The sequence below is a fragment of the Balearica regulorum genome, chromosome 1 (assembly GCF_011004875.1).
Source record: "Balearica regulorum gibbericeps isolate bBalReg1 chromosome 1, bBalReg1.pri, whole genome shotgun sequence".
NCBI classification, from domain to species: domain Eukaryota; kingdom Metazoa; phylum Chordata; class Aves; order Gruiformes; family Gruidae; genus Balearica; species Balearica regulorum.
This window is the reverse complement of record NC_046184.1, coordinates 109563395-109590886: the sequence shown is the minus strand read 5'-3', so window position 1 is coordinate 109590886 and position 27492 is coordinate 109563395. Positions and strand designations below refer to the sequence as shown.

At 35.3% G+C, this 27492-nt stretch overlaps 1 protein-coding gene across 1 annotated transcript in view; it reads left to right on the top strand.

Annotated features, from left to right (window-relative positions):
* Positions 1–561: 561 nt before the first annotated feature.
* The window catches only part of TMPRSS15 (transmembrane serine protease 15), a 60034-nt gene continuing 33103 nt past the window's right edge, over positions 562–27492 (top strand). Inside the window, exons 1-14 of the mRNA XM_075769955.1 lie at positions 562–706; positions 2579–2709; positions 3011–3078; positions 4210–4254; positions 6315–6457; positions 8178–8226; positions 10980–11074; positions 12933–13052; positions 18370–18478; positions 21127–21236; positions 22742–22879; positions 24139–24288; positions 26686–26788; positions 27254–27404. Of these exons, the coding sequence (XP_075626070.1) occupies positions 562–706; positions 2579–2709; positions 3011–3078; positions 4210–4254; positions 6315–6457; positions 8178–8226; positions 10980–11074; positions 12933–13052; positions 18370–18478; positions 21127–21236; positions 22742–22879; positions 24139–24288; positions 26686–26788; positions 27254–27404 (1557 nt within the window). The remainder of the gene's footprint in view (positions 707–2578; positions 2710–3010; positions 3079–4209; positions 4255–6314; positions 6458–8177; positions 8227–10979; positions 11075–12932; positions 13053–18369; positions 18479–21126; positions 21237–22741; positions 22880–24138; positions 24289–26685; positions 26789–27253; positions 27405–27492) is intronic.

Below are 27492 nucleotides of genomic sequence, written 5' to 3'. Positions count from 1 at the left end.
GGCACATTTATGCCTGGCAATAAAATATAAAACAAGCATACATTTCACAATATCTTCGCTGGTTAGTTCTCCAGACATGTGGTGAAAGAACCACACCTTAGGTAGGTTAAATTTGTACTGCTGAATTACTGTTCAGTGCTGAACATGTTGCTGAACTATGGCACAGTACTAAACAACTCCACTGCCAGCATTATATCTATAATTAATTTTAACAAAACTTTTTAAGCAGAATGATGAAAATTTTCACTTCAAAATATCAAATGACAGGAAATGGTGCAAATCCAGCGATCAACCTTACATTTCTGTGGGTTTGCTTATTCTTTATCTGAGACATAATCCTAAGTGTGTCCTTTCTGAAGAGATTTCTTTTCTTCGTATTTGCCTATCTTGTGCATGAACATGACTGTTCAGGAATGTTGTAAAAATCTATGACAGTGAAGTTTTATGGTGTAATTAATTTACAAGCATCTCCTATAAATATCAGTTCATGTGGATTATTAGGCTCCTTTTCAGGTTGAGTCCTTTGTTAGTCTTTAATTCATACAAGCTTTCAAGACAGAAATGAAGCTGAAAAAATCATCTGATGAGAAATATGTTCCTCTTAGTTACTATGAAATTTTGTTTGCCTCTCTGCTTGCAGTTCTTGTGTGCGTTTGTGTTGGACTGATTGTACTTTCATGGTTATCAGTCCAGGAGTTAGAACAAGGTAAGTAGCCAACCTTTAAGCTTTTCAGGAGTTCTTCAGTAGACATTCAGACTTTGAAGCCAGTGGTGTTGTCATTGTAATTATATTTCATATTTCATGCTATGCTTTGAATGCTGGGGGGGAGGGGCACAGTTTGGGGGGGGGGGGGGGGTTATGTGTTCCTCCTCTTCTCCCCTGGAAATTGATGTGAAAAAAATAGGCAAAAGAACAAGCACTTGAAGCATGTCCTGAAGCCACAGAAAAGAATTTTCATAGTTTAGACTTTGGGAGAGGTCCATGGAATGCAATCTAAGTTATAAAGTTGTGGTTATTCAATTGTATTTATCAACTAGAGAAGGAAGTATGGCAAATTGTGAATTTTTGCTTTTATCTCCATGTATAAGTTTTGACTCAGAAAGACATCAATAATTCACTGAAGTGTGTAGATGTTCTACATTTTTTGGAATATTTTCATTTTTCTATAAAAAAAATATTTTAGAGTCATTTATTAGTGTGAGAGATCCTGCATTAGACAGTCAGCTCCCAGTCCTATGTAAATTTAAGGTAAAGTCATTCTTAAGAGTCATTTTTGGTGTCTTCATTAACCAAACGTCCATACTATTTCGCAATGAAGCACATGAAGACTAAACGAGCTGTAAGTTATATTTAAAAAAAAAAAAAACAACCTGTTTTGTCAGAATATTCATATTTATTCCTTTAGTTGCTATTGTTTTTCATTCCAGATTTTAAAACTTCTTCTCCCTACTGACTTTCCCCTCTTACCAGAATACTATTACACTCCAGTAAAATAAAATGTAAAGGTAATGATGGTGTATTATTGCATCTAGTTAAAGACAGGCTTTAAATTAATTACTTAGGTTTTAGAAGTTGAATAGACAAGAATTTAATCATGTAAAAATAATAATTATAAAACATTTTTTAAAATTATATTTGACATATATAACCAAAAAAGGCCTTTTCTATTTAGAAACATTTGTTTAAACAGATTTGCAATTGTAAGGATAAATGGTCATCAAAGAAGCTCAAAGTGGTCTGCTGTTACTGGTTGATAGCAAATTGGTGTCACTAGGCTGTGTCTTCCATCACAAGCTGTTTATTATAGTATTTATTAGCTACCTACCTTTGCATGAAAACTCTTTTTGGATGTTAATGCCTTCAAATGCAACCTAAAAATACCACTGGCACTGTAACTGGTAAGCAAAAGGCCATATTAATTCAGGTCTTATCTGAAAATTTCCAGTATGTTACACAGTGAGAAAATATATTTAATGTATAATGAATTGCTTTACACATACCTCATATACTGTAACATTAAAAATCAAGATTAAATTTGCAGTAAGGACCAGTTATCTAGTTTCCTTATAAATCCTCCCAGCATTTCATGCTTTATTGGTAAAAAATGTCAGGTTGAAAACAGTGTGTATTTATATAAAAAGTGCACAGCATTTAAAACAGAAAGTGTGGAGTAGTAATTCTTAATATTTTTAATCCAGAACACACAAAACCCTCATAAATCACTATCATTCTTCCCATGTATCTTTGTCCCTTGTGTTAGACATAAGTGGACATACTGTCCCTTTATCTATTCACAGTGCTGCTGGAAAACAATATTTAAAACAAAATTGAAAGTAATGAGAACCAAGGGCAAATAGTATTCATAAAAATATGTTTACAGTTGTAACTATTGTAAACTTTGAAAAATGTCTATCACTTTTTTAAAATCAGCACTAGGCAAAACACCTCTCATTACAAAGCAAAACAGAAAGATGAAAATGATTGTACTGATGATCTATGTGGAATAAAATCTAATGTAATATTTTTCATTTATTTCTGTATAATTCAAAACATTTAATTTTATTTTTAATTATATAGCTGCAGCAGATGGGAATACTCATCGCTACACAGGAATATTTAAAATACTCTCTGGGACATTATTCACTCCTGCTTTGCAAAACAGATCATCAACTGATTTCAAAGTCCTTGCCTTTGATGTTGAAGAATTGGTAAGAACTTATGGTCTCTGGTTAATTCAAGAGTATGTGGTAGGTACATTAACTCCCTAACATTAAGTTAGTTCTTGACTTTTTCTTCTCTGCAAAATGAGATATTTCAGGTCCTAAGCCTGGTCAGAACTCAACATATTCCTTATTTGTGCAAATCAGTGAAGCAACAAAGAAAAAGTTTGTTTCTGTAATCTAGAATTGGGAAGGAAAAATTATTTAGTATTAAAACGATGAATGCAGGGTGAAAGTGGGTGTCTTTTTTAATTACTACATTGGTTGAAGATTTCTCTTTTCCATATAGATACAAACAGTCTTTCAAGCAAGTGATCTGAAAAACGAATTTGAGAGATGTGAAATTTCCCAGTTCACGTAGGTACAGTTTAATTAAACTTTGCAAAGCAACGTCAGAAGTCCTCAATTAGCTATTTCTCTCAGGAGTGCTTACCAATACCTTGTTTTTCAAGAGTTCCTTGGGAACATCCTATATTATTCCCTTCATGTCTTACATCTTCCAAGTGCTGCTGTGGGAAGTTTGATGCCAATGTGTTTCCCTGGGCAAACACCCTTCTTGGGCTCTTGTATGTCCATGTCTTGACCAAACAGTAACGCTGAGCCCTAAGGCCAACTCATAAAACTTCTATATTTTAAAGAATTGTTGAAATGTTTTTGTTTGGTTTTTCGCTGCCCCCCCCCCCCCCCCCCCCCCAATGTTTATTAGTTATGCTACGTTTGCAGGGTTGATGGCCCTTGCCATCTAGAAGAAAGGTCAGTTTAGAGATCTGCTGGTATAAACTGACATGAATGGAAATACACTCTTATGTCCCTGTGGACATGGATCCACAACTCGTATCATAGAATCATAAAATCATTAAGGTTGGAAAAGACCTCCAAGATCATAAAGTCCGCCTGTCAACCCAACACCACAATGCCTACTAAACTTAAGTCCCAAAGTGCCACGTCTACATGTTTTTTGAACACCTCCAGGGATGGTGACTCCACCACCTCTCTGGGCAGCCTGTTCCAATGCTTGACCACTCTTTTGGTGAAGAAATTTTTCCTAACATCCAATCTAAACCTCCCCTAACACAACTTGAGGCCATTTCCTCTCATCCTGTTCCTTAGGGTGTTAGCCAATGAGGCTGTCATTTAACACCAGGTAAATAAAGCTGCACCTTGTGTGTCCTAAAGAGTCCACAAAATAGGTACTGTAAGACCTGCTTCATTTATTAAAGCTTGTTTGACCTCATTTTTCAATATCCTGTTATGTTGGTTGTCCTACTGAAGGCCAGCAGGCAAAAAGTCCAGTATATGCAGTGAGGTCTGTAGTGTTAATTCCATCTGCACTGTTCTTAATAAGGTCCTGATTCAGGAAAACACATGTAATACTGTCTCCCATTATTAAACAGTTTCAAAACATGTTTCCATCCTATCTACATTATAAACTCAAGGTGTATCATATGCTTTTGCGTTACATTTTGGTTTATTGTTTTTTTTCTACAGGAAATCTGAAGACAACCATGAAAGATTCAAGAAATCAGAGACTAGGTAATTGCATATGACAAAGTTTACTTAAAATATGGGCAAGATTCAATGATGCTATTAATTTAGAAAGTTCTTCTGTGGATAGTGAACAGATGAAAGAATACATCTTTAGAGATTGGATAAGGCTCTCTAAAGATCATGTGAAGCTTGAAGATATATCTTTCCTCCAACAACATCCTTTAGGATTAGAAGAAAAAAAAATGCAATAGTCACTGGGACTGTCAATTTAGAAAGAAAAATGGGAAAGGTAAGGACAGTGTAGTAGGTAGGAAAATAGCCAGAAAGGAAAGGATATCAGTTTGTTCTGAACTTGCTTGTGGAAAGCTGCTTAGACTGGGGGCGCAGATCTCACATTATCATTAGTAACCTAAGTTTTAAATAAGGAAAGATCTGATGATACACTGTGATAGGAAAGGACAAAACAGAGGGCAAAAGATTAAGACTCTATAAGATCTGGAAGACCTTGAGAAATGAACGATATAATTAGTTGTCTTATAGGTGAGACCACAAAATTAAAGTGCATGTTATATGACAACAGATGATGCAATTCTGTGATTCTGTGATACCAGCTGTTCTGGTATCACAGAGTGTTTTCTGTAAACACATAAAATGGAGATAGTTCAGTAGAATGACTGTGCTTGCAAAAGAAATATGGATATTAGCCAACTGTGAATACATGTATGTAGAAAATGGGAGGCAGATTTGAATTAGAGCAATATTTTGATTGGAATAATGAGGGCATAAACCTAATTATCTAGAAAGGTGGAGTATGATCATTTTCTGAAGGATTTTGTAACATCAAGGGAATGGAGTACACAGTGGTAGGAGTAAGGTCACTTCCAGGTTTTTGTCCTTGTGAAGGTAGATCCAATCAGTACAATTTCATTTCTGCATATGGGACTATTCTCATCAAAATTTAGGCATCAAAGATGGAGACATCCCTGAGCTAGTGGCTGAAGACTCTCTTTGTAAGAGATGGGGTTTTAAAGTTTTTTCATCTGGTCGATTTAGTTGCCTTTTTTAGGAGGAGATCAGTTATGCCAAAGAACATATTATTTCTTTCCATCAACTACAATTGGAATCTAGATATCTGCACTGTAAACATCTATATTTGGTAAAACCAATTCCGCCCCATATCTTGACACAAATACCATAGAAATCACAGAAAATCTGATGTCAGTGAATGTTGGATCTGGCTTTTAATACATTAGTAACATTCTGCCTTCATTTCTGCTTTGAAATAATACTTGAAATATTACTTTGTCTCAGAAATTATTTTCTAGTTGACTCTTTTCATTTAAAAAGTGTTTACCCCTTTGGGCAATCTCCTTCTTATTTCATCCTTGAAACTCTGTGGAGTCACGAGGATAGCAATAAAAGCTTTTGTTTGCTCAGCATGGCCTAAAGGTTATCAGAAACATGTAAAAAATTAAAGAGGAGAGTGTTTCCATATATTGCAAACTGCAAACTATGCTCAGCAAAACGGCATATTAATCACCCCTTATCAAAAAGGACTGCTGGGTCAGTTGCAATTGGGTAGTATAAATGCTTAAGAATAAAAAAGTTTTCTACCTAAATTTAAGTAAATGGAGAAAAACTTTAGCAAGCATAATACTTTGACACTACCTAATTGTAGTGGTCATTTTGTATTATATTTTTGTAACATGAATATATTGTATAATTTTCATAACACTTCAAGGTTCACCATCACTATTTTAGGGCTTAAACTAGAAGACCTGTTGAATAACAATAAACCTACTTCTCCTTTAGTTTATTCAAATTCAACTCCATTGTAGGAATTGATAAGAATGTTGTTTTCTTTTTTTCCCCCAGTGAAAATAAGAGTAGATAAAGAAAAAATAATGTTTCTCTAAGGTTCAAACCTACCTGACAATTAAAAGGTGTTTCTTTATGTGTCATCTTTGCCAGCCAACACTTAAAGATACTCTGACTTTGCAAATGGAACCTATATGCAATGAAATATTACCTGGATGATAAGTCATATATCAGATTTACTTCATGAGCTTACATAACTAATCACCTTCTCTGTTTTGTATTGCTAGTGTTGTTGTGACCTTCAACCTTTATTTTACCCAGATGATAACAGTTGAGAAAGTAAAAACTGGGCTGGTTTTGGGTATCAACGCAAATAAAACTAATCTTACCCAGACTTTGAAAATTGATGTGAACAGCATACAAGTCACAGGTAATGCTAGTAAACGTTTTTTCTCTATATAAATCCTTGAGAACTACAGGTAACATGAATGAAAACTTTGGCTCCCAAACCACAAAGGGATTGTTACTTATGCTCATGGGTGCCTTCCTTCCCCGTTACAGAACTTTCAGTAGCAGATGAAAAAAAACATTTACAACCTTGTCAACTAGAAAGTACAAGTCAGCATTCTGTACGTTCACTAAGGAGGGAGTGGAGGACAAAGTAGCGATTTCCCGTTGAAAACCACTCAATTTCATCTCTTTTTGTGTAGCATAACATTTGTAATTTTGTTATCCCTCAAATTAGAGCAATTAAGCCCCAACTGTGTTGTTTTATAAGTAAATGCAATTATCATTTTTTTTGCTAAAGAATAAGGAAAAGGGCTCAGCCTCACAATGAGTGAAGACTCATTTATTGAGAAGATGTCAGTAAGAACAACAAACTGAATACAGAGTGTGGCTTCTGGAGAAGTATGCCCAAGGAGTTGACTTAATATTCCTCTAAAGCTTAGGTAAAGTGTAAATGGAAAAAAAGCAATGTGGCTTTAAAGACTAAGTAGATTTAAATTCTGCAAATATACAAATATAGTGATTTTATGTAAGTACCAGAAAATATATCAAAGCCTAAAAGGAAGCCCAACAAGATCAATGGAAATCTTTGTTTTTACCTCAATAAGCTTCAAAACAGACCTTCACTGAGGATGAGGATAAAAAGTAATTTGAAACCTTTGAAGTGCAAGTTGATTAGCTGACATTTGAAGACCTGCTGGAGATACTAATAAGTAGCAACTGATTGCTTTAAGAGGAGTGGGACATCTGGTGTGCAATGTCTCTTACTCTATTCTAAAAGGTGCATTTTTACTAAGTACTTCAGATATTCAAACACTAAATTCAGAGTCTTGACATCTTTACTTCTCTGTACGACTTGCACCACATACAAGAAATTGTTCTAAATAACTGCACATCGCTGTGGAAAGTGGTTGCTTATTACACTTCAAAAATGTCACCAAAGAAAATTATGAAGAGCTTTTTGAAAGATTATATATCTATTGATGAACTTTGAAGTAGTCAAACTTTTCTTGCTGTGGATCATTAAAATGCCTCTTTTCACATGAGACATCATCTGTCCATTCCATCAGGAGTGCTTCAATAAAATAACAACTGTAACTAATTAACAATCATAATCATATATGGCACTTTTGCATCCTGTATCTCAGTGTGTCCTGCAAGTCTTATTCCTACTTACGAGAGGGAGGGAACTACAAGACAGGTGTGACTTGCTTGAAATAACAGTTTTCACAGTGATTAAAAGCAACTTACTTTCTTGCAAATTATCCCAGGTTAATTTTTACTTATTTATCTGATCTAAATACTGTTCTGTAAGACACAGGTGCTCTGAAAATCTCCATAGTATAAAAAGTGTCAAGCCAGAGGTTTCCCAGAGGAAGACATTTTATATGCAAGATAATGAAAAGGGATTGAGGATTGAAAGGGATTAATATAGGCCTTTCTTCCTTAGGAAGATCATAGAGTTTGAGAAAAGGCTGGGGACAAGGTGAGATGGTCAAAAGGAGGGAAGTGGAACACTGCTAGTGATTCAAAGAGAAGTAGTCAGAGTTGATTTTTTTTTTTTTAATCTTTCTTTCTCTGAGTTGTATAAAACTAGATACTGTGCTATAACAGGAGTTTGTAATGAACTTGCTTTCTTCCAGTAGCTGCTGAAAACCTTACTACAATGATGCCTATAACTTCATCAGGTCAGTATCTTTCATAAAACAGAAGCTATTTTCTGCCAGCATTACAACATGAAGAAACATAAGACTTGCTGTTCAGCTGGTATAACTCGGTAAAGCTGCCTTGGCTGTAGTTGGGGCTTCACTGATAGGGTCCCTTCAGTGACAGTTAACCGCCCTTCATCGTTTCTGACCATTCGAGAAAACAGTGATCTGAAGTCTGTACAAAGGCACTAAAAGCTTAGTTAGTGGATCAAACCAAAAGTTGAGTCTCCATCAACCAGCTGAATCACAAGCTGAACTTTTCACAGATTTAGAAAGGTGCATGAGGCTGGGAAATCCTACTCTCGTGCTGTGGTTACCAATGTACTGAGCAATGTTGATTGATAGACTTTCCTCCCACTATCACTGGAAGTCTTCTGACCATAGGGTATGAAGCAAACACAACTCCTTGGTCTCACAAATTCACTGAGTACAAGCCTGTCAAAAGTCAGTCAGACAGCTGAATAATACAGTAGGTGCTTTGCAGCACTAGATGCAGGTTGAGTTGTCACATACAAACTGCATGCAAATTATCACATACAAATTCTCCAGGGTACCAGACCAGGAGCTTCGTGCGATTTATGTGAGCTGAAGAAATGCATCTGTGAAGACAGATATTTATTGATAGTCTAATTACAGCCATAACAATAAAAGAGTTATTATTAGTCTAGTTACAGACGTACTAATGTGTATAGTCCAAAGTGTACAATTACTACAGCTTATTCCCAATGATACAGTTGAAACTGCTAACATACGATTTTTCTCCTATCTATCCCTTCCTCTGCAATGCTATCGCAATGCTCCCCTGAGTCCTAAGTTCAATATTGCTAATCATTCTCCTGAAGAAATTGGGAGGTGGGGGGGCGTGCAAGAGGAAGGGGGAAGGGAGTTGGGAGTGGTCAGCACCCCAGGCTGGAATGGAAATAGTGTTTCTGGTGTGGATTCCTTCCCCCTTGATCTTGAGTCTGCTGGGGTTCATTTTTGTACGGTTGCTACCACTGTCTGCTTCCTTGCTCTTTCTGTTTCAGTCCAAATCCTGTGATATACACTAGTTTTACCATGTGTGGTATGTTCACATCTTCTCGATGCTTGGGTTTTGGCTCTGTTGACTCTAAAACCATCCTTATCCACCTCACATGTTCCTTTAGTGAGATCACACAGTAATTGACCGTTTGTGATTTGTGCTTACGCCACTGATGCCTCTGTCACTGTTCTGTGCTCTTCCTTTCATGGCTTTTGCTGTCAACTTGCACGTGCACTTTTGGGAATGCCTGTATCAATCCCAATTTTTTTTCAACAGTCTTTAAGATATAGCTTCCTGATAATTGTTTTATTAGAACTGTTTGCTTATGCATGCATCCATATTTTAGGTCTTTGTTTCATTCCTTCCAAAATAGTGATGCTTTAGAAAACATATGGAGAGATATGTAGGTAGATACATATGTACCATATAACATTTTGGTAACTACTGGGAAGGTATGAATGAAGCTTCCTTCTCCAAATGTAGCTGTGTGAGAATGGTCCATCCAGCTGCACCCTCCCTGCACCTTCTGTTTGGGCTCTCCTCTCTCTGCCAGAGAAACTGTGTCCTTAAATTTGCTGACATAGAATGCTCCAGAATCCATTTAATACAAAATGGCCTAGCTCAGCTTAATAGTGTTAGCAATAGCTAAATAAGCATGGTTTTGATAGAAAATTGGTAGGAAGTCCTCAAGCAAGTTTGTGCACTAGTAGGTCTGGGAGAGCAGGAACATCTAACAAAAGTCTCTGATTGCCAATGATCTGCAACTTCTACCAGCAAAACTGACAGATGTCAAACTATAGAGAAGGCCTTACCACATCTTTCACTTTATTCCTTCTGGACCTTCATTTTTAAAACTAAGGGACAGGATCCATTAACTGTAGTGACAAGGGGATCTTTTTCAGCTGAGGACATCATCCTCCTACTCACACATTTGAGTCTTAACATAGAAAGTAAAAATAATAAACAGGGTTGCTAATGCAAATTCTAAGAGGAAAAAAAAGACTATTTGGGAACTGGAAACACCAGGGGCATCCTCAGTGATTGTTATTAAAAGCACCACTAAGTGGAAGTTGTGTTGGAGCAATAACAAATAAGCATTTCATTTTTCCAGAATGTTTTGCAGTTTACTACTATCACTAATGTAAATCTACTTATATGCCTAGGCATTTGTTCATGTGTAAATATGTATACACACAGGTATGTATGTATGCCTCTATGTAAATGTACAAATACTAGATAGGTTTGAGGCTACTCTCCTCACACTGCAATAACTGATTTGTTGAGCAGTTTATTGTTATTTAAAAGAAAACATACCTATATATTTTAGTAATAATATTAAACTTGTCATAACTTGTCTTGTTTCAACAGATCCTATGAGTCTAATTACAAGCTCCTTGACACCAACTTCAGGTCAGAACTTTTACATACCAGGGGAAGACAAGAAAGCATTGCTGTTATTTTAAGGTGGGGGGGGAACAAAAGTCTTTTGAAGTTGTTGAAAAGCATGTGACTAGAGCTGAAAGAATGATATTTGAAATCCACTTGGGTTCCACTTTTTTTTTTTTACGTTTATTGTGACATTTGACCTTCAGTATCAAACCACTCAAGCTGGCATTACCATATCATTACCTAAGCTGGGGTTTGGGGACACAGCATATAATTCAGATATAAGACCAGACTAGCTGCTCCTTAGTTTTGCCCAAGCAACTGCAGAGGTGCTTCAAGAGAGCAAGAAGTAGAGTTCTAACCTTGGGTTGTGTTTGCCCAGGTTCAGGACAACTCACTACAAGCAAGTCCTCAACAACTGTAGGTAGGTAACTACATATGGGGAGAAGCAGGGAGATTATATGAAACAGTCTGAGATCTCAGAATTATACTGTCTGTGTACAGCCGCTTCTCGCATCATTGAATTCTCTCATCCCATTCCTACAAATACATGATATGCAGGTTTACCTTTAATTTGACTAAGGAGGCCTCTTCAATGAGATTGGACTTCTAAGACTGTACATTCTACAAAAATGGTATATGTGTTGTGTATATTGATGTATATATTTACACTCATGCTGATTGCTCATTTTTGTTTTGTATTATTTCCTGGGGCATTTTGGAAAAAAAAAACAAAAACAAAAAGAAAAAAAACTTGTTAGCAAACTCTCACGTGACTTCAAATGGACAGAGAGCCAAAGCTGTTTGAATCTTTGAAAACGTCCCCTACCCTTTAATGTACTTCTTGCCATTTTTTAGTTGAGTATAGTAATTACATTGCAATTTAGGGTAATTTGCTGTTTAAAAAAAAGACAAAATGTTCTCCTAGAAAATGTTAATTTCTTTCTATCCAGTAGGTGGCAATGCTGTTTAGTTTTCTGAGTTGAAGACTAAAACTAGAATTGATCATGTCGTATATAACCAATGTTTTCTTGCGTATTGGGCTTGTGCGATACATATTCTCAGATTATTGGTTGGGGTTTTGTTCTGGGTCTAGACTGCACAGTTTCATCTCTGGTCATCTGTGGCAATTCATTAATTGACACTGTATCACTTCTAACACTTGACTAAAGTATGTTTGGTATGCTTCAATTACCAATTGGATGCAAAATGGCAGCTCCTTTGCGTTACACTGCATTGCTAACACTGAAAGTGTTTTGTAAAGCACTTTGCAATGCTACAATACATCCAAACCAATTTCAATCTTTGTCACTTACACTAATATACAATACAATATCATAGAAGCATTTACTTAATCTGATTACAGTACAGTTTTATGAAAAAATATATCAAGCTGTAATGGTTAGAGGATGCAAGATCAGTTTTACAAATTAATATTTCATAGGTTAATATTTTCTATAGAATTTATGCAATTTTCAAGAACTTTGAAATTAGTAGTTTTCCAAAGCTTATTTTAGCTGCATGTTTTTGTTCACTTTAATAGGACCTACTTGAATTCCACAGATGTCTAAGACCAAAATCACCTAAAGACTAAAAGGGCACGTTTGCAGTGGATGAACATTTATGCTCTAGGAAAGCACTATTAGTGAGATTTCACAGTTTTAAGGATCTGCCCATGTATTCTTTTTTGCAGAAATTTTCTCCTAACTTCTAAATTTAATTTCACAAATATGAAAAGAACAGGGTTTCTGATATTCCTGGTATTTTGAAATCCAGCCGTAAAGGCTTTCATTTTCAAGATATGATGGTTAAAAAATGAGATTCTTTAGCATGATGAAGTACAACATTGTGATGTGTTGAAGAAATTAAATTAAATTGTATTCAACTAAAACCAGAGATTTTTTTACTGTTATTTAAACTGAAGTACAGTTTTCTCTTGTTATTCAAGCATTAGAAATTTGAAAATGTCATATATTATATTGCATAAAGTAGTTCATTTGAAGAGAAGAAGGAAATGGGAAATCATAGAAATTTTCTTCCAGTCCTACTTCAAGCTTAGTTTCAAATAATATGTCACTTCTGAGAACTTACTCCATTCTGTGCCATATTTAACTTTTTAGTACATGATATTTCATTCCAGCCTTCTAAAAATGCAGTTTTGTAAAACACGATAGAGTGGCTGATTTGATTTGTGCTAGAGTAACCAAAGGTAAGTCAATTTTCCTTTGTAGTAAAACTTCATTACTGCTGTGCTGTTATTGCTGTTGTCCTTATTATTTCAGCTGAGTGTTTGCCACCTGCTGAACTTTGTGATGATGGTGTAACCTGCATTAGAAAAGATTTATTTTGTGATGGAGTCTTGGACTGCCCAGATCATTCAGATGAATCTGAAAAAAGATGTGGTAAGAATGTAAACCCCTGTAAATCAGTCTCTTTAAACACACAGTCAGTAGTTTGTAAATACTTTATAGGCAACAAGCTGCACAGTAAAGTCCAAATCAATTCTACTAAAAATAATGAGTGATTGTTATAATCTTTATCTTGTAAATGGAAACAATTTTTTTAAAAAATTCTTAATAAAGAATATGCTTAATAAATAATGAATAATGAATAAATATTTAAAAATAAAAATATTATTAATAAATCATGAATAATTAATAATTATTCAAAAGCTGTCTGGACATGGTCCTGGGTAGTCAGCTCTAGGCAGCCCTGCTTAAGTATGGGGGTTGGACAAGATGACCTCCAGAGGTCCCCTCCAACCTCAACCTTTCTGTGATTCTGTGAAAATCATACAAACCTGGAAACCTGATTGGTTTTTAATGGAAAAAGTTTATATCCTTCAGTGCCAGTAAGTTTGTTTGCCTTTATCTGACTGCCTAGTTTCCCTGAGCACCTTCTTGTGCAGAGCAGCCACTGCTCCATGTAGCAGTGAACACTGTGAAATTGCACCAAGGAGTCTGACTACGTTGCTGCTTACCAAAGTGTGCGTGCAGCTTTTTAGCAGGGAGGTGTCTGTGTTAATGTTGTCTGCATTGCTCTTCTCAGTCTCAGCTCTCAGTTAAAAGTCTGTAAAGTTTTCTTGCAAAGAGAAATTTGCAAATGTTTTAGGAGAAGTTGGAGCAATGAACTCCCTGAGCATTTTCTTTGTTTGGCTGGCTTTTAAATATAGAATTTGGTGCTAGAAATCTGGAAAGCTTCTTTCCCTTCTGCTGTGAGAACAGTCTTCTGAGCTTTCCTGGGAATAATGGTGAGGACTGTCTGGTCTGAGCTTTCAGAAACATGTAAGATGCTGGGCTGTGGTTTAAAAACAAACAAGCAAGTAAAAGACCAATTTTTTTTTTAAAGAATATGCAAGCCTGATTCTGAAGGCTGGTGACATGCTGACCCCTTCTGCCAGAAGTGGAATTTTCTTCAGGGAAAAAAAAAAAGTGAACAGCAGACCTGCCCATTACCTGCACTTTTCTGAGTGCAGCCAACTCAGAAGGGACATTTAGCTGAACTTTTGGGGGAAAATATCTATCAAAATACTTCCGTGGAATATCCACTGAAACACGTCCAAATGTCTATTTAACATAACAGCTGCATCCAGCTAGGTCATAACAATGATGGCCTCTGAGCAGGTCCCTCTACATCTGAGGAAGTCAGAAGGTCCTAAAGCAGCCTCAGCTAGACCTTTGTTCCACTGCGAGTGTTAAGGTAGCACAAATCCCAAAGAGTTAGTCGCTCATTCATTTTTACCATCATACTGTTGTTCTGAGACATAGATTTTGTTTGGGATATTTGTTTGGTTTGGTTTAGTTTCATTTATATATAGCTAAATAAAAAAGTGCAGGTCCTTATAGTTAAAAAGTAACTTTTAGTTACTATGAATTATTAGGTCTGAGTTTACAAGTTTTGCTCACATTTTATTAAAGATATTACAGTCAGACCTGTTACATATGACAGAATTTAATTGATATTCAGACATTGGTAAATACAGAAAATAAGCTCACCTACTTGCAGTCAAAGCTATGTAGACATGCTTCAGCTGTGCCCTGGAGGCTACGCAGTGGTTTAAGCTATGAATTGTGCTTGAGTAGAGTTTTTCAGCTGAGGCATAGCCTCTTATGCACATGGCTTTTGGATCTGATTTGCATCTCTCCCTGAATCTCTAACAAATACAAGTTGTGTATGCCCTGCTCCTTTGTAATTGAGGATATTATTTCTTAATCAGTGTTTTAACAGTCACTAAGGAATACGCACAACTGAGCTGAAAATTTCAGGAATGTGCACACAAGTAAAAATAGACAGAACGTCGTAAGGAAACTAGCTACAGTTAGAGTCCACTTCAGGGAGCTGGATGATTTGCCCCTGTTCATCTTTACTGATGCCTGGTATTTCCAAGCAACTTACTCAGTTACCATCAGTTTAGCAGTTTCGGCACATAACCTTACAGAAATACAATTCTGGCTGGAGGACAAATTGTCGCTCCATGACTCTTATGTTACATTTTCAGTCTTAAAATTTTCCATCCAAAAACTCAGAGCTTTTCTAAATGTATATATTTAGATTTCTTAGCAGACTCTGCAAAACCAGTGGAATGAGTGGCAATAAGCCATATGTACATTTGGGATACCTGCCAATTTTTCCACCTCTTTGATTTTTTTCACTTATGTCCCATTGCTAGAGTAACTTAACACAGTCATGTAAAAGCTAAAATTGTCTAGATTTTCAGAAGCGCTTCAGAGTTTCACAATGAGTTTTACAGACAATTTGTAATTCATACTACAAGTGCCCTCGCACACAATGGAGTTGCTGCCCTTTAAAGCTCTTGCCCAGATAAGTTATGGGTTGGATGGGGCTTTGAGCAACCTGGTGTAGTGGAGGGTGTCCCTGCCCATGGCAGGGGGGTTGGAACTAGGTGATCTTTAAGGTCCCTTCCAACCCAAACCATTCTGTGATTCTATGAAACAACTTGGTTTGATTTTTTCAGCTTGAAAATTATTCCCTCTAGTACTTCTGATTTTAGAATATGTTAGTGGTTTTAAAATATAGGATACAAGGGTGAATTTTAATAGTCTCTTCCTGCATTAGACAGAATTCAGTAAAATCTCAGATTCTCAGCAGACATTCAGGCAACTGAACACCTTCTTTGTTTGGTTTTATTGATTAAAATTATCTTGAAAGGTTTCTTTCTGGCTCTGCAATGCAGTGCAATAACAAAAGGCATTGCAGAAGTGCAGTTAGCAATTTCAATGAAAGGGTCTCTAGAGAAATGTGAAAGTCTGAACAGCATCTATTAATAATGGCTGGCATTGCTGAAAAGCAGCCATGTAGCACATAAGTGTAAGGAAAGGGAGACTGGAGGCTGATCCCAGGAGGTGTTTCTCTCTGCAGACTCTCTTTGCAGTTATTATAGTCTAGGCTAACATTTTGTGATTACCTACCTCACAGCATCACTACAGTACTGAGAGACATTAATCAGATGTAAGCCAGGAAGTAATGTACTGCCCTTGGCAGAGAAAGGTCCTGTCAAGTAAAATATGTGGGTTTGATCTAACCAGTTTGGGAAGCTTCTCCCTGCAATTCAAGGATAACAGGATTAAGCCCTCCTAATATGCCCTATATGCAACAGAAGTAAATAGAAATGGACAGCAAGATGCACGTTGGGGAAGCAACAAAAGTGATTCCTGCAAAAGATGTCTCCTGTCTTATTAGGAGAACAAGTGAGGCTTTTCCGAGGGTTCCAGGAGGAGGCAGAAATGTAATGACTTCCGTGACCCTGCACATCTTTGACCGCAGCTGCCTCCTTCCTGCAATGAGGAAACACTGGGGGGTTCTTCAGGGAAATAGGGCCAGTCCCAGCTGTCTTCCTGCTCGTTCCTGAGGTACTAAGCACTGACTATCGCTAGGCTGTGGATGAGCAGCCTAAGGACTTTTGCCTGAATCTTTCTGTCCTGTTTCAAGTTACTCACTGTCTCTTAAGAGATAAGAAGAAACAAATAAAAGGAACGAAGAAGAACAGAAATGAATTGATGACAAGAGCAAAGTTTTGTTATTAATTTTATTATATCAATATGCTATATCTCTTTCTATTTCTGCCAGTGCTATAAACTCCTTTTTAGATCAGAACATGTCTTGCTAACCACTCGCTAACAGTACCACTTTTTTTGCACACTTCATTGATAACAAGCTGAGCACTTTCCTTCATCTCACACTGGTTTTATTCTTCTTCATGGGAAATGGTTGTAAATATTAGCCCATTGGTAAGGACAGGAAACACATGAATTAAAATGGACAGAAAAAGTACTTCTATACCAATACGCAGCTCTAAAGCTGTAGCCTATTCTGATGAAAAGGTTATATGGAATAATAACTCTCTCCTTCATGGACCTTTTTTCTCTATGTATTTAAAATCTTATGTGTTCTGTTTTCCTCTCAAAGGCCATGAAGTTTGCAAAAGGGAATATGTTTCTATTCCAGCTCATGCATTAGACATACCATCGTTAGTGAAGTTCATTCTTCACAGTCTTTATTAACAGTGCGTGCCTGAGCCTGACTGAAACAAAGCTATTTTTTATGTTGTGTTTGCTACAGTGGTAGTCAGAAAGAATTTTACACTTATAAAATGAACAGACAAGGAGCCCCAATTTATCATTTTATATATCATTTCCCTGAGGAGGACTATGCTCAATAAAATTTCCATTTAATTTTCAATATGATCGATTATTCATAATTTGGATAGTCATTATAGGTATGATTTCATTTCTGATGTTAATGAAAAGCCCTATCTAATTTCTGATTATCATCTGCCTCAAATTGATGAACTTACCTTTCCAGATAATTGTGTATGGTACTGATTTTATCCTTATTTGAAAGCTCTATCATGCTTTCTGAAAAACTGAAGAAAAAAACATCATCAGACAGATTTCTAACGTAATGTTCAAGAGATGCAGCAGAAAGCTTCAACAGTGCTTCAGTGTCTGCTGAAATAAAATAACTCTACATGAACTAGCATTTCCAATCTTGCTGAGGCATAAAAATACATTTTTTTTAAAATAACTGATTTTTAAATTTAGAATGGAATAGCAGCACCAAGGAAACAAAACTAATAAAAGCTTTTTGAAAAAATACATGATGATGGATGACATTTACCTCGGATGAATGAATTCGATAGCTGGCAGGAAACTCGGGATATCCACTTATCTCTTTGAGTACTTAGTAACATATAAGGCGAGGAACTAGGAAGCTCATAAAAGCAGAGATAACAATAGTCAACCATATCCCTTCTTGCTTTTATTCACATGATATCAAATTGTTTCTGGTAGTGCAAACACAGTTTCCAGATTTAAAGTAGCTGTAGATAAGAACTGTTAGGGCAAGTTCCTGTTTCCTTACAAATATATAAAATAAAATTAAAGAAAGAGAGTTGGATTAGTTGAATCCAACTGTTGGATTTGAATTATTTGGATTGGTTTGGACTAGTTTGGATGGTCTCTAATTTAAAAGTGAATTATCTGTATTGCTTTTCTTCTGATATAGTACTTTGAGATCAAATAGTCATAGGAATTAGAAGTGGGAATAAGTTGGTAGTGTGTTTTACTTTGTCTTCCCATCGCTATTTACAAAGCATTTCCAAGGTAATCCATGTAAACAAGTGTCTAAGGTCGCCCTCATTTTGGCTGTTATGTTTTTCAAATGGCATTTTGACAAATGTTTTTCATTATATCTTTACAGCTGCAGTTTGTGATGGAAAATTTATGTTGACTGATTCCTCTGGGTTTTTTCACTCCATGAATTATCCAAAACCGTATAATGCAAATATTGTTTGCCAATGGATTATACGGTAAGCCATTTTCCAATAATTTTCTACCCAACATTTTTTTGACTATAAGGTCATATTGTTTCCTGCATATCAACCTTATGCCATTTTTTTGTATTCCCAAATACCCCAGCTTGGAAAATATGTAATAGCATTTTCTCCTTTGTATTTCTTTAAAAACTTGCATGCCTAAACCCCATAACTATATAATTTTCCCACTTACAAAAATTCTTAGGTATGATTTTGAGAAATCTTGTGTGTTATATGCATGCACAGGAACACATTTGCAAGCTCAAAATAAATCACATAACTCAAAATAATTGCAAGATATTTGTTTCAAAGTATTACAGTAAATACTAGTCTTTAAGTAATGGTTTTATATGATATAACTAACAGACAGAATTCCCTTGTCATTTATGGGTATACATTTAATCAGGGACTTAAGAGCACCTGTGCTCCTAAAAGTCATTTAGGAATATGTTTTAAATGCGCGTGAGTATCATTTGACATAATAGCACCAAATGCTTTTTAAGCCCTGTGCGTAAGAAGTGGAATTTGTTTAATCAAGGATACATACCTACATGGAGGGACAGCTATTTGACTCTGACACTCTAGGTCCACTTCATAAGCCAGGGAGCAAAAAAGATAGTCATAGTATGTGACAAAACTCATCCTAAAGTATACATTCAAAAGAAGTTAGGTGATTGCAAGTTGGAAGATCCTAAATATACCTGCAATGACTGTGATTCAGAAGTTACTGCTTTAAAATGCAGTAACTCTTATTATTGCTTTGTAATAATGGCCATTCTTTGATTCTGAGAAGTATTAATTTGGTAGAAGAGTTTCAAAGGAGTTTAAGGATGTCTTTAAAATTGGATAAGATTTGGATTTCTCATTCACAAGGCTCCTTTGAAAGTGCTAGCCTTTAAGTTTGTTCAGGACTTTAATGGGTTTCTTTCTGTTTAGTACATTTGTTCCTTGTCATCTTCAGCAATACTATTCACCAATAATTACTAGCTACACCTGGTTTTAAAATGTAGGTGTGTCACAGGAAAAGCACAAGATTGTATCTTTCAGAATATAAGCTTGACTTGTTCCTCAGTTTCTGGTGTCACAGAATTTGAGCAGGATAAATAATCATGTTTCAAGTGCACTACTTCCTTCTAAGCTGTTAATTTTGCTTCAAATGCTGCTATAGCTGCAAGAAGGATTGTATTAGGTAGATATCTATACCAGGTATGTAGCTAACAAAAACTTAAATTTGGAAAGAATCATGAGTAATCGCAAATAATATAGTACAGGTGCTGCAGATCTGTGGAATTACAGATTGATCAGTGACAAAAACAACCATCTGGTTTTATTTTCCAGTGATCTGCTTTAAAAAAATCTAGCAATACTGACAGTAAAGGCCTGAAAAAAATCAATATGGTACTCAAATATTGTCTCCCTTTTGAACAAAATTGTTTCTATGAGGGAACATTTTGGGTTTTCCAGTAACCAATAAGAGACATTTTGTCCTTTTATTATCCCTATAAAAATGTGTTAAAAGTCACCCTATAATACATCCAACATTTGATATCTCTTCTGCTTTTCTTTGTCTAGAAAGATTTCCCTATTACTTTTAGGAAAAGCTTTAACATTTTCACCCCATTTAACTCCTCCCCAAAAGAAGATGTAATTTCCTCTCCTTTTAAAAGTAAGGCCAGTATGGTCAATAAATTTCATCTACATATTTTACTCTTTTCAAACCAAGGACGGGGATTTTTTCCTATGGAGAAATATATTTAAAAAAAAAAAAAAAAAAAAGCAAATGCAAATATTCAAATATTTACTTCATACCTCTCTGCTAATTGTTACTGATAAACACCAGCAGATTGCTGTTGAAAAGCTATCTTCATTGAGTCTCTCAATTCCAGAAAACAACAAATGTTGGTAAGGGAAGCTAAGCTGATTGTGATAGTAGAGTTTTAGAATTTGGATACCATATTTTTGTTTAGTGGAAAGGCAATGGGAGAGCTACTTACATACAGATTACTGAGAGAACATAACTGCAGCAAAATAAACCCCAGCATTTTTTACACTTTAGTTAAAGTGACTTCTGTTATTAAACTCCCTGGGTGATGGTTGGGTTAGATAACATGTTCCCAAACAGTGGGTTTGAGATCCTCAAATCTTTCATGCAAATCCTGTTTTTGTCATAAGAGACATTATTTTGGACTTTCAGGAGAGAGATTTTAATATCTTGCCATTAATACCAATAACATGATACCATTTCTCTGACTTTAGGAAGTCTACCTGACCAGTGAGATATTATCTATTACTAACGTAATTGTAAATTAATGAAATACAGAGGAAAAAGAAAACCCAACCACAACAAATTCTTCAGCTAAATATCACATTCTAGAGTTTAGAAGATTCGATTCCTAAAATAAACTTAACTCCAGTGAGTAGAGGAGTACTTGTACTGTTACAAAAGGTCTATGCCCTGTTCATTTGGTAATTTTACATACTAGAACTTAGCCAAATAGGTCATCTTGATTAACAATCTTGATTAATGTAATTTTATATTGTTTCTGATCTTAACATCGTTCAAGCACACAATGAATTTACTAAAAAAGATTATTAGAACATGACTTTCAGTTTTGAGGTTTATTTTTCTCTTGTTATCTTAGAGTGCCTCAAGGGTTATCCATTAAACTGAACTTCACTTCTTTTGATACACAACAGTATGCAGACAATTTAAATATTTTTGAAGGTATAGGAGAAAACAAGATTTTAAGAGGTAACGTTATTTTTAAGTTAATATTACTTTTCCGTTACTAAAATCTAAGTGGTAAAGTAAGCATCTTGAAGTGGAAAAAAATTGCATGCTTATGTTTAAGTAAGTGGAAGAATACATCTGTGTAAAGTTACCCTGTTAGACAATTGATCTAGATATACATATCTACGAAGTGACCAGATAAATGCTTCCCTAATATATTAAGAAATCTCTACTTTTTTTTAAGATCTTATTTGAACAATCTTGATAATTGACCAGAACCATGATCTTGGGGGTTCATGTTTCCTTGGAAATATGTTGTCAGAAGATCCTGTAACATCACACACAGTAACATAAAATGAATGATGGTGTCTAAATTGAAACTGTTGGGAGAAGTACTATGATACTCCCTTGAAATTCACTATGAGCATGGCATTGCTTTCCTCAGACCTTGAAATATTGATAATACCTTATCTCTGTCTCTATGTCCTCATCTGGAAAACTGGGATTTTGCCCATTTTTCACAAGACTCAGTCTATCCAGCTGAATTCCATCAGAGGTGGAATAAATATACTTCAAGATAAATAGATAGAGTTAAGTTAGAAAGATATATTATTATTTACCCTTATTTTTGTAAGCAGGGAGAGAATGGGAATGAGAAATAGTAAAAGACTCATAAAACAAAGAACAGATAAATTCTACCCTTTCAGTACTGCTTTGAATATGACCCCGTCATTAGAATTTCAATGTAGAGTGAGAGATTTCTTCAATAATATTCTCTGCCGCAACCATTAAATTGCTTGATTTTAAAGACTGCTGTGGTGATGACCAGTGATACCACAAAGACATAAAGACGATGTTAAAGACTGTCCTTCAGTGGATTGCCTAATTGAGGGGGAGATTTCCAGGTATTGGAAATACCAAATATAGAAGAAAGAAGGACTACAAGACATTTCCAGATTAAGACTCTCTACTTAAGTACATAAAATAACCTAAGAAGGAAGAAGGAAAATAATGCACGTATAATTAAAAGTGTGAAAGATGATGCCTATGTGAAAGATGATTCCTATGTAATTTCACAGTTTCCTTACTCTTTAAATATCTGTAAATGTATGTGCTAATTATTGAACTGTGAGAGTAAGTATATATAACAAAAATACGTAATCAGTACTGTGATTCTAGAGGTTCAGAGTGCATAGCTGTAAATTTTGAGAACATTTACAGCATAATATGCATGGATATGAAGATTATAGTGTTGAATATGTGTACTGTAAGAGTCATTTCTCCACTAGCTGATATCCATATTGATGGATATGAGAGATGGGATATGCAGAATTCTTATATGGCAGCCAAACAGCTAAATGCCTTCAGGGTTTTGAAGCTATTGTAGGCAGGATCACAATACAAGAGGGAAAGCATTCTTTAAGACTCAAAAAGCTAATCCACTGTATGTTTGTGACAGCACTGGTGACTTTAATGTGCATGGGATCATTTTTTCTCTGACTATACTATTCTTTATTTGTTCTCAGCTTCTCTGTCAGGGACTAATCCTGAGACAATTTACATTTTTTCTCATGAGGCTACAGCACAGTTTATATCCGATTATTCTGAAAATTACAATGGCTTTAACGCAACGTACACTGCATTTAATGCAAATGAACTAAACAGTAAGTGTTCTTTTTTGTGTGTGTGTTTGTTTGTTATCCTGAAAGTTTGGTGAAACTATATTTTCAGTTTGACAAAATGGAGATGAAAAGGGAAGCAGTATTTTCTGGCCTCAGTACACGAAGTAGATCCACTTTGAAAAATTTCACACTATTTTAAAGATCAAATCATTGATTTCAGTAAGACTGTCCGCAGGTTTACAGGCCTGTATCTAGCAGTAGGGTGATGCCTTACAAAATTAATCTGTTTAAATAAAACTCTGGCCATATCTCTATCAGATGTCTCTCAGCCAGTTTGTTCACTAATGAACACTGTTGAATCACTGACACTAATCATTATTCTGTGATCACCTGACAGTACCTGCTCTCCAGAGTTTCTGATGTCCTAAGTCATTGCCAAAAGTAGTAGTCCCATATGGTAAAATGAACATACAGGAAAATACCTGCTTCAGTAAATAGGCATTGGAAAAATTCCAGATGCAGTAAATCCACAGTGACAACAAAATGCAGCAATATGACTCATGCATTCTTTAGTAGTGAGAAAAAAAATTAGAGGCAGATTGGACAAGTGAAGGCTTCTTCAGATGCTAGATTTTGAGCAGGATGTGAATAGGGGATGTTACTGGGAAGAGATACGTTGCAGGAAGCATCCAGAGTGCCATCAAACTCTTGTCATGTGGAAACCCTTGCTGGGGGCTGACCTGCACTTCAAAGCACCAGGGAAAAACACTGAGCAAAATATCATGGGAAGAAAAGTGGTGATGAAGATGTTGCAGCAAATATATGCGAGCAAAGAAGGAGCAAAGGAGAAAGAAAAGGAAAGGGGCATCCCTGGTGCATGGAGCACAGCACGTATCTTCTGAGCATTCAGCTCTGGTGGTGAGCCCTTTCAGCTGGAGCAATCCAGACTTTGGCAAAGAAAAGAGGAAAAGAGCAGGGTTAGCCCTTAGTGTTAGTGATGCAAGGGGTCCTCTCTCATTCCCCCACAACATTACTGGTGAAGGATGAAAAAAGAAGATTGGTGAATGAGTGCAAGAGCATGTAGGGCCACCTTCAGTGATAGTATTTTGTTAACAAGTATAAATGACACATTTATGTGAGTAATTATATTGCATTTAATAGAAGAGGAAATTAAGTTGCCGTTGGCTCCACTTTTCAAACATATTTAAAAATTTACATTGTTTGTCAATCATTCTTATGTAATTCTGAGAAAATATTTAATGTCTCTGTCATTTTTATTTACTAGAGGTTCTTATTCACAGATTATGAGAAAGTCAATTGCACTTTTGAAGATGGCTTTTGTTATTGGATACAAGATTTAGATGATGATTCAGACTGGGAGAGAATTCAGGGCCCTACTTTTCCCTTTATGAGTGGTCCTGATTTTGATCATACATTTGGCAACATGTCAGGTAAGATCAAACACGAGTTGCTTGCAGATTAAAGGAAAAGCTTGATTTAACTTATGTTATACCACTGTACAATGGATTCTTCACAGTGGTATCATTGGGATGTAATTTTATTCTGCCATAAAAATGAGTCAGGGCTACCAGACAAAATGTTCTATGCTACTGATTGCCATCTTGTCAAAATACACCAAAACTAAAAGAAGAAATAAAGAAATACATGAAGTGATTAAAGTGTGAGGTATTGAAAAGTTTCTTATCTGAGAAAGGAATTTCTATTTGCAGCAGTGTTATAGGTCAAATAACTGCATGTTTACCTTAAGGAAAATAATAAGTATATTTACATTTTACAGAAATCACTCCTATTTCCTCCCTATCTACTGTTGACATCCTCATGGTTGTCACAGGATAATTTTGATTTAACATAAATTTGACCTGCAGGTTACACAGGGCACCTGTGTCCCCAGTTAGAATCACACTCCAAACACACTAACTTTCAACACGTGTACAAAACAGTCAAACACTCCAGCAATTGCTGGACAAAACTTAATTTGAAGAGTGATCATATCAAATGCAGGTTTTAATTAAAGGGACAATACTGATAGGAATCAGGTTTTGAATGTGTATTATGAATGCTTATCCCAGAATTAGACTCCAAAAGTTTTTTTCTGCTTCAACAGGAAAACCAAACAATCTCTTTCTCAGCTGATTTGTCCAGCTAAAACTAATTAACATAATTTGTGTTTTGCAGTGGTTGTATGTATTCTGTGCAAGACTTATATAGAATTTATTCAGCAGCAAGTAACTGGAAAAAAAATCAAATTATTCTGGCAGAAGTTACTCCCAGGAAAAGAAAAATATTATTCAGCATGTTATTGGATAGAAATTATTCACCTCTCAATAAATGCACATTTTCTAAACAATCTTCAGAAAACTGTTTTATCTTCCCATTTAACTTCTAGAATACAAATCAGATGAAAAAACATAAAATTTGTTTAACAAAACATTTTGTAATGATTTCTAGCTTTGTTGAAAATGCTAATTTATTTTAGGTGCTGTCTGGTTCACTGTGCTAGATCTAAGCTGACATATGTAATGTTGCTATATGTAATGTTCCTATTATATTGAATATTCAAATTTCTACAACCTACATTTGAAATAAAAATGTGAGCTGCATCATTAATATCTAGATATTGCATACATTCACTGAAACAGTGTATTTTGGTTTACTGCTCTTGAAAAGCAAAGGACTTAATACATATTCAGCAATTGATTCTGAATGCTCAGAGAATTGATGAAACAAAGACAGAGCACTGTCACTTTGACTATATGAAGACCTTTTCTAAAAAAGAATGCTATGCTCACTTTCTTAAAGCTAGGCACCATGTAAATTTTAATGCAAGCTTTCTAAGTCAATACAGGAAATGAAAAGCCTGATTCAGATTTCAGACTAATTTTCAGGTACTTTAACCTCCCACATGAAAAAGCTAGCTAATCTAGAAGTATAAATAACAGAATATAGTAGCTATAATGTAAATTATATAATCATATTTATATTTATTTGTAGATTCTATGGATATAATATTTGCATATATATGTATTAGAAAGAAAGAAAGAAAGAAAGAAAGAAAGAAAGAAAGAAAGAAAGAAAGAAAGAAAGAAAGAAAGAAAGAAAGAAAGAAAGAAAAAGAATAAAATCCAAGATTACAGCCATGATTTCAATAAAGCAAGAATTTTATTTTAGGGCTTTAAACTCTGCCTAATTTTGCTTTTCTAGTGAAAAATCATAATGCTTCTGGAACCTAACATCACATTATATTTCCATGTGGGAGCAAGAAGTCCAAAATTCCCAACTGGAATTAACTCAGAAAAAGCTAAAACCCTAGTTTCCCCAAATAACATCTTTTTCTTGTTTAGAATGCTTCCCCTTGCTAAAAAATGTTCATGTAGTCATTCTTTCACCACCCCTTCAACACACAATCCATATTTCCCATTATTATGTGGATAAAAATTATAAAAATGTCAGGAAATTCTTCTGCAAAATCACAAGCAATGTCAAACAGGAAGACATTTTTATAAAGTCAAAATTGCTCATGTGAATCACTGCCTTCACTAAATAAAACACAGATCTCCCACTAACTTCAAAAGGGCTAGTTTCCCATTTCATGTTTAGTTCAGAGGAGTGTCCAAAAAAGCTTAAAAGCTCATTTTAATATGTCATTGACTGATGAATGGGATAATGAACTTGGGATAATCATTCACATTTATTTTGTCAGGAATCTTCCAAGTCATGCAACATTATCTGTGCTTGATATTATTGTTATTATTTTCAATGTAAAAACTCTCATTTAAAAAATAAATTAGTAATTGTGTACTGACTAAAATGTGTGCATTGTCTTGCAGGATTTTATATTTCAACACCCACAGGACTTGGACTTGGAGATGAGAGAGTCCGGATTCTGAGTTTGCCTTTGGTCTCTTCAGATCCATTTTGTCTAAGCTTTTGGTATTCTTATGCAATTCTTAAAAAAAACCAAATAGCTTTCTTTAGTATATAATATTAATCCAAGTCAGTGTGCCAGCAATACAAGCCTCTTTCTGTCTGGATTTCCATGATCAGTCTCAACTCCAGGCCTGAACCTTTAACTCCTTTATAGGTTTGAGTCTTGCAGTTAGCTTTAATGTATTTTCTTTTTCACCCTGCATCCAGTATTAATTTCTATACAGAAACTATGTTAAGAATCTCTGAAGTGTTTTTTGTCAAGAAGCTTAACTAGGCCTCTGCAGAAAATATAGCAAACTACCAAGAAAATCTTCCAGGTGTAATCTAAACATACAATTAATTTTATTTTCATGCTCACTGCAAATTTATCCTAATTCCACAAAACCGCTTATAAAATAAAAAGCTTGTCATTTTTTCATGAAATTTCACTTTGTTCTAATACTACCAAAATTGCTCTTCCCCCTCTAGGTATTTCATGTACAGTACTAATGTTTACCTTTTAAGAGTTAGCATAAGTAATGAGCATGGTTCGGAAAAGATTATTTTCCAGAAAGAAGGAAACTATGGAAACAACTGGAATTATGGACAAGTAACTTTAAATGAAACATCTGATTTTAAGGTTTGTTAAACTGCTACTTCTTTTGAAAATTTGTTTTAGCTAAACTGATATCAGAAGTTTCTGCCAAATGAACCCAATGATCCAGAGC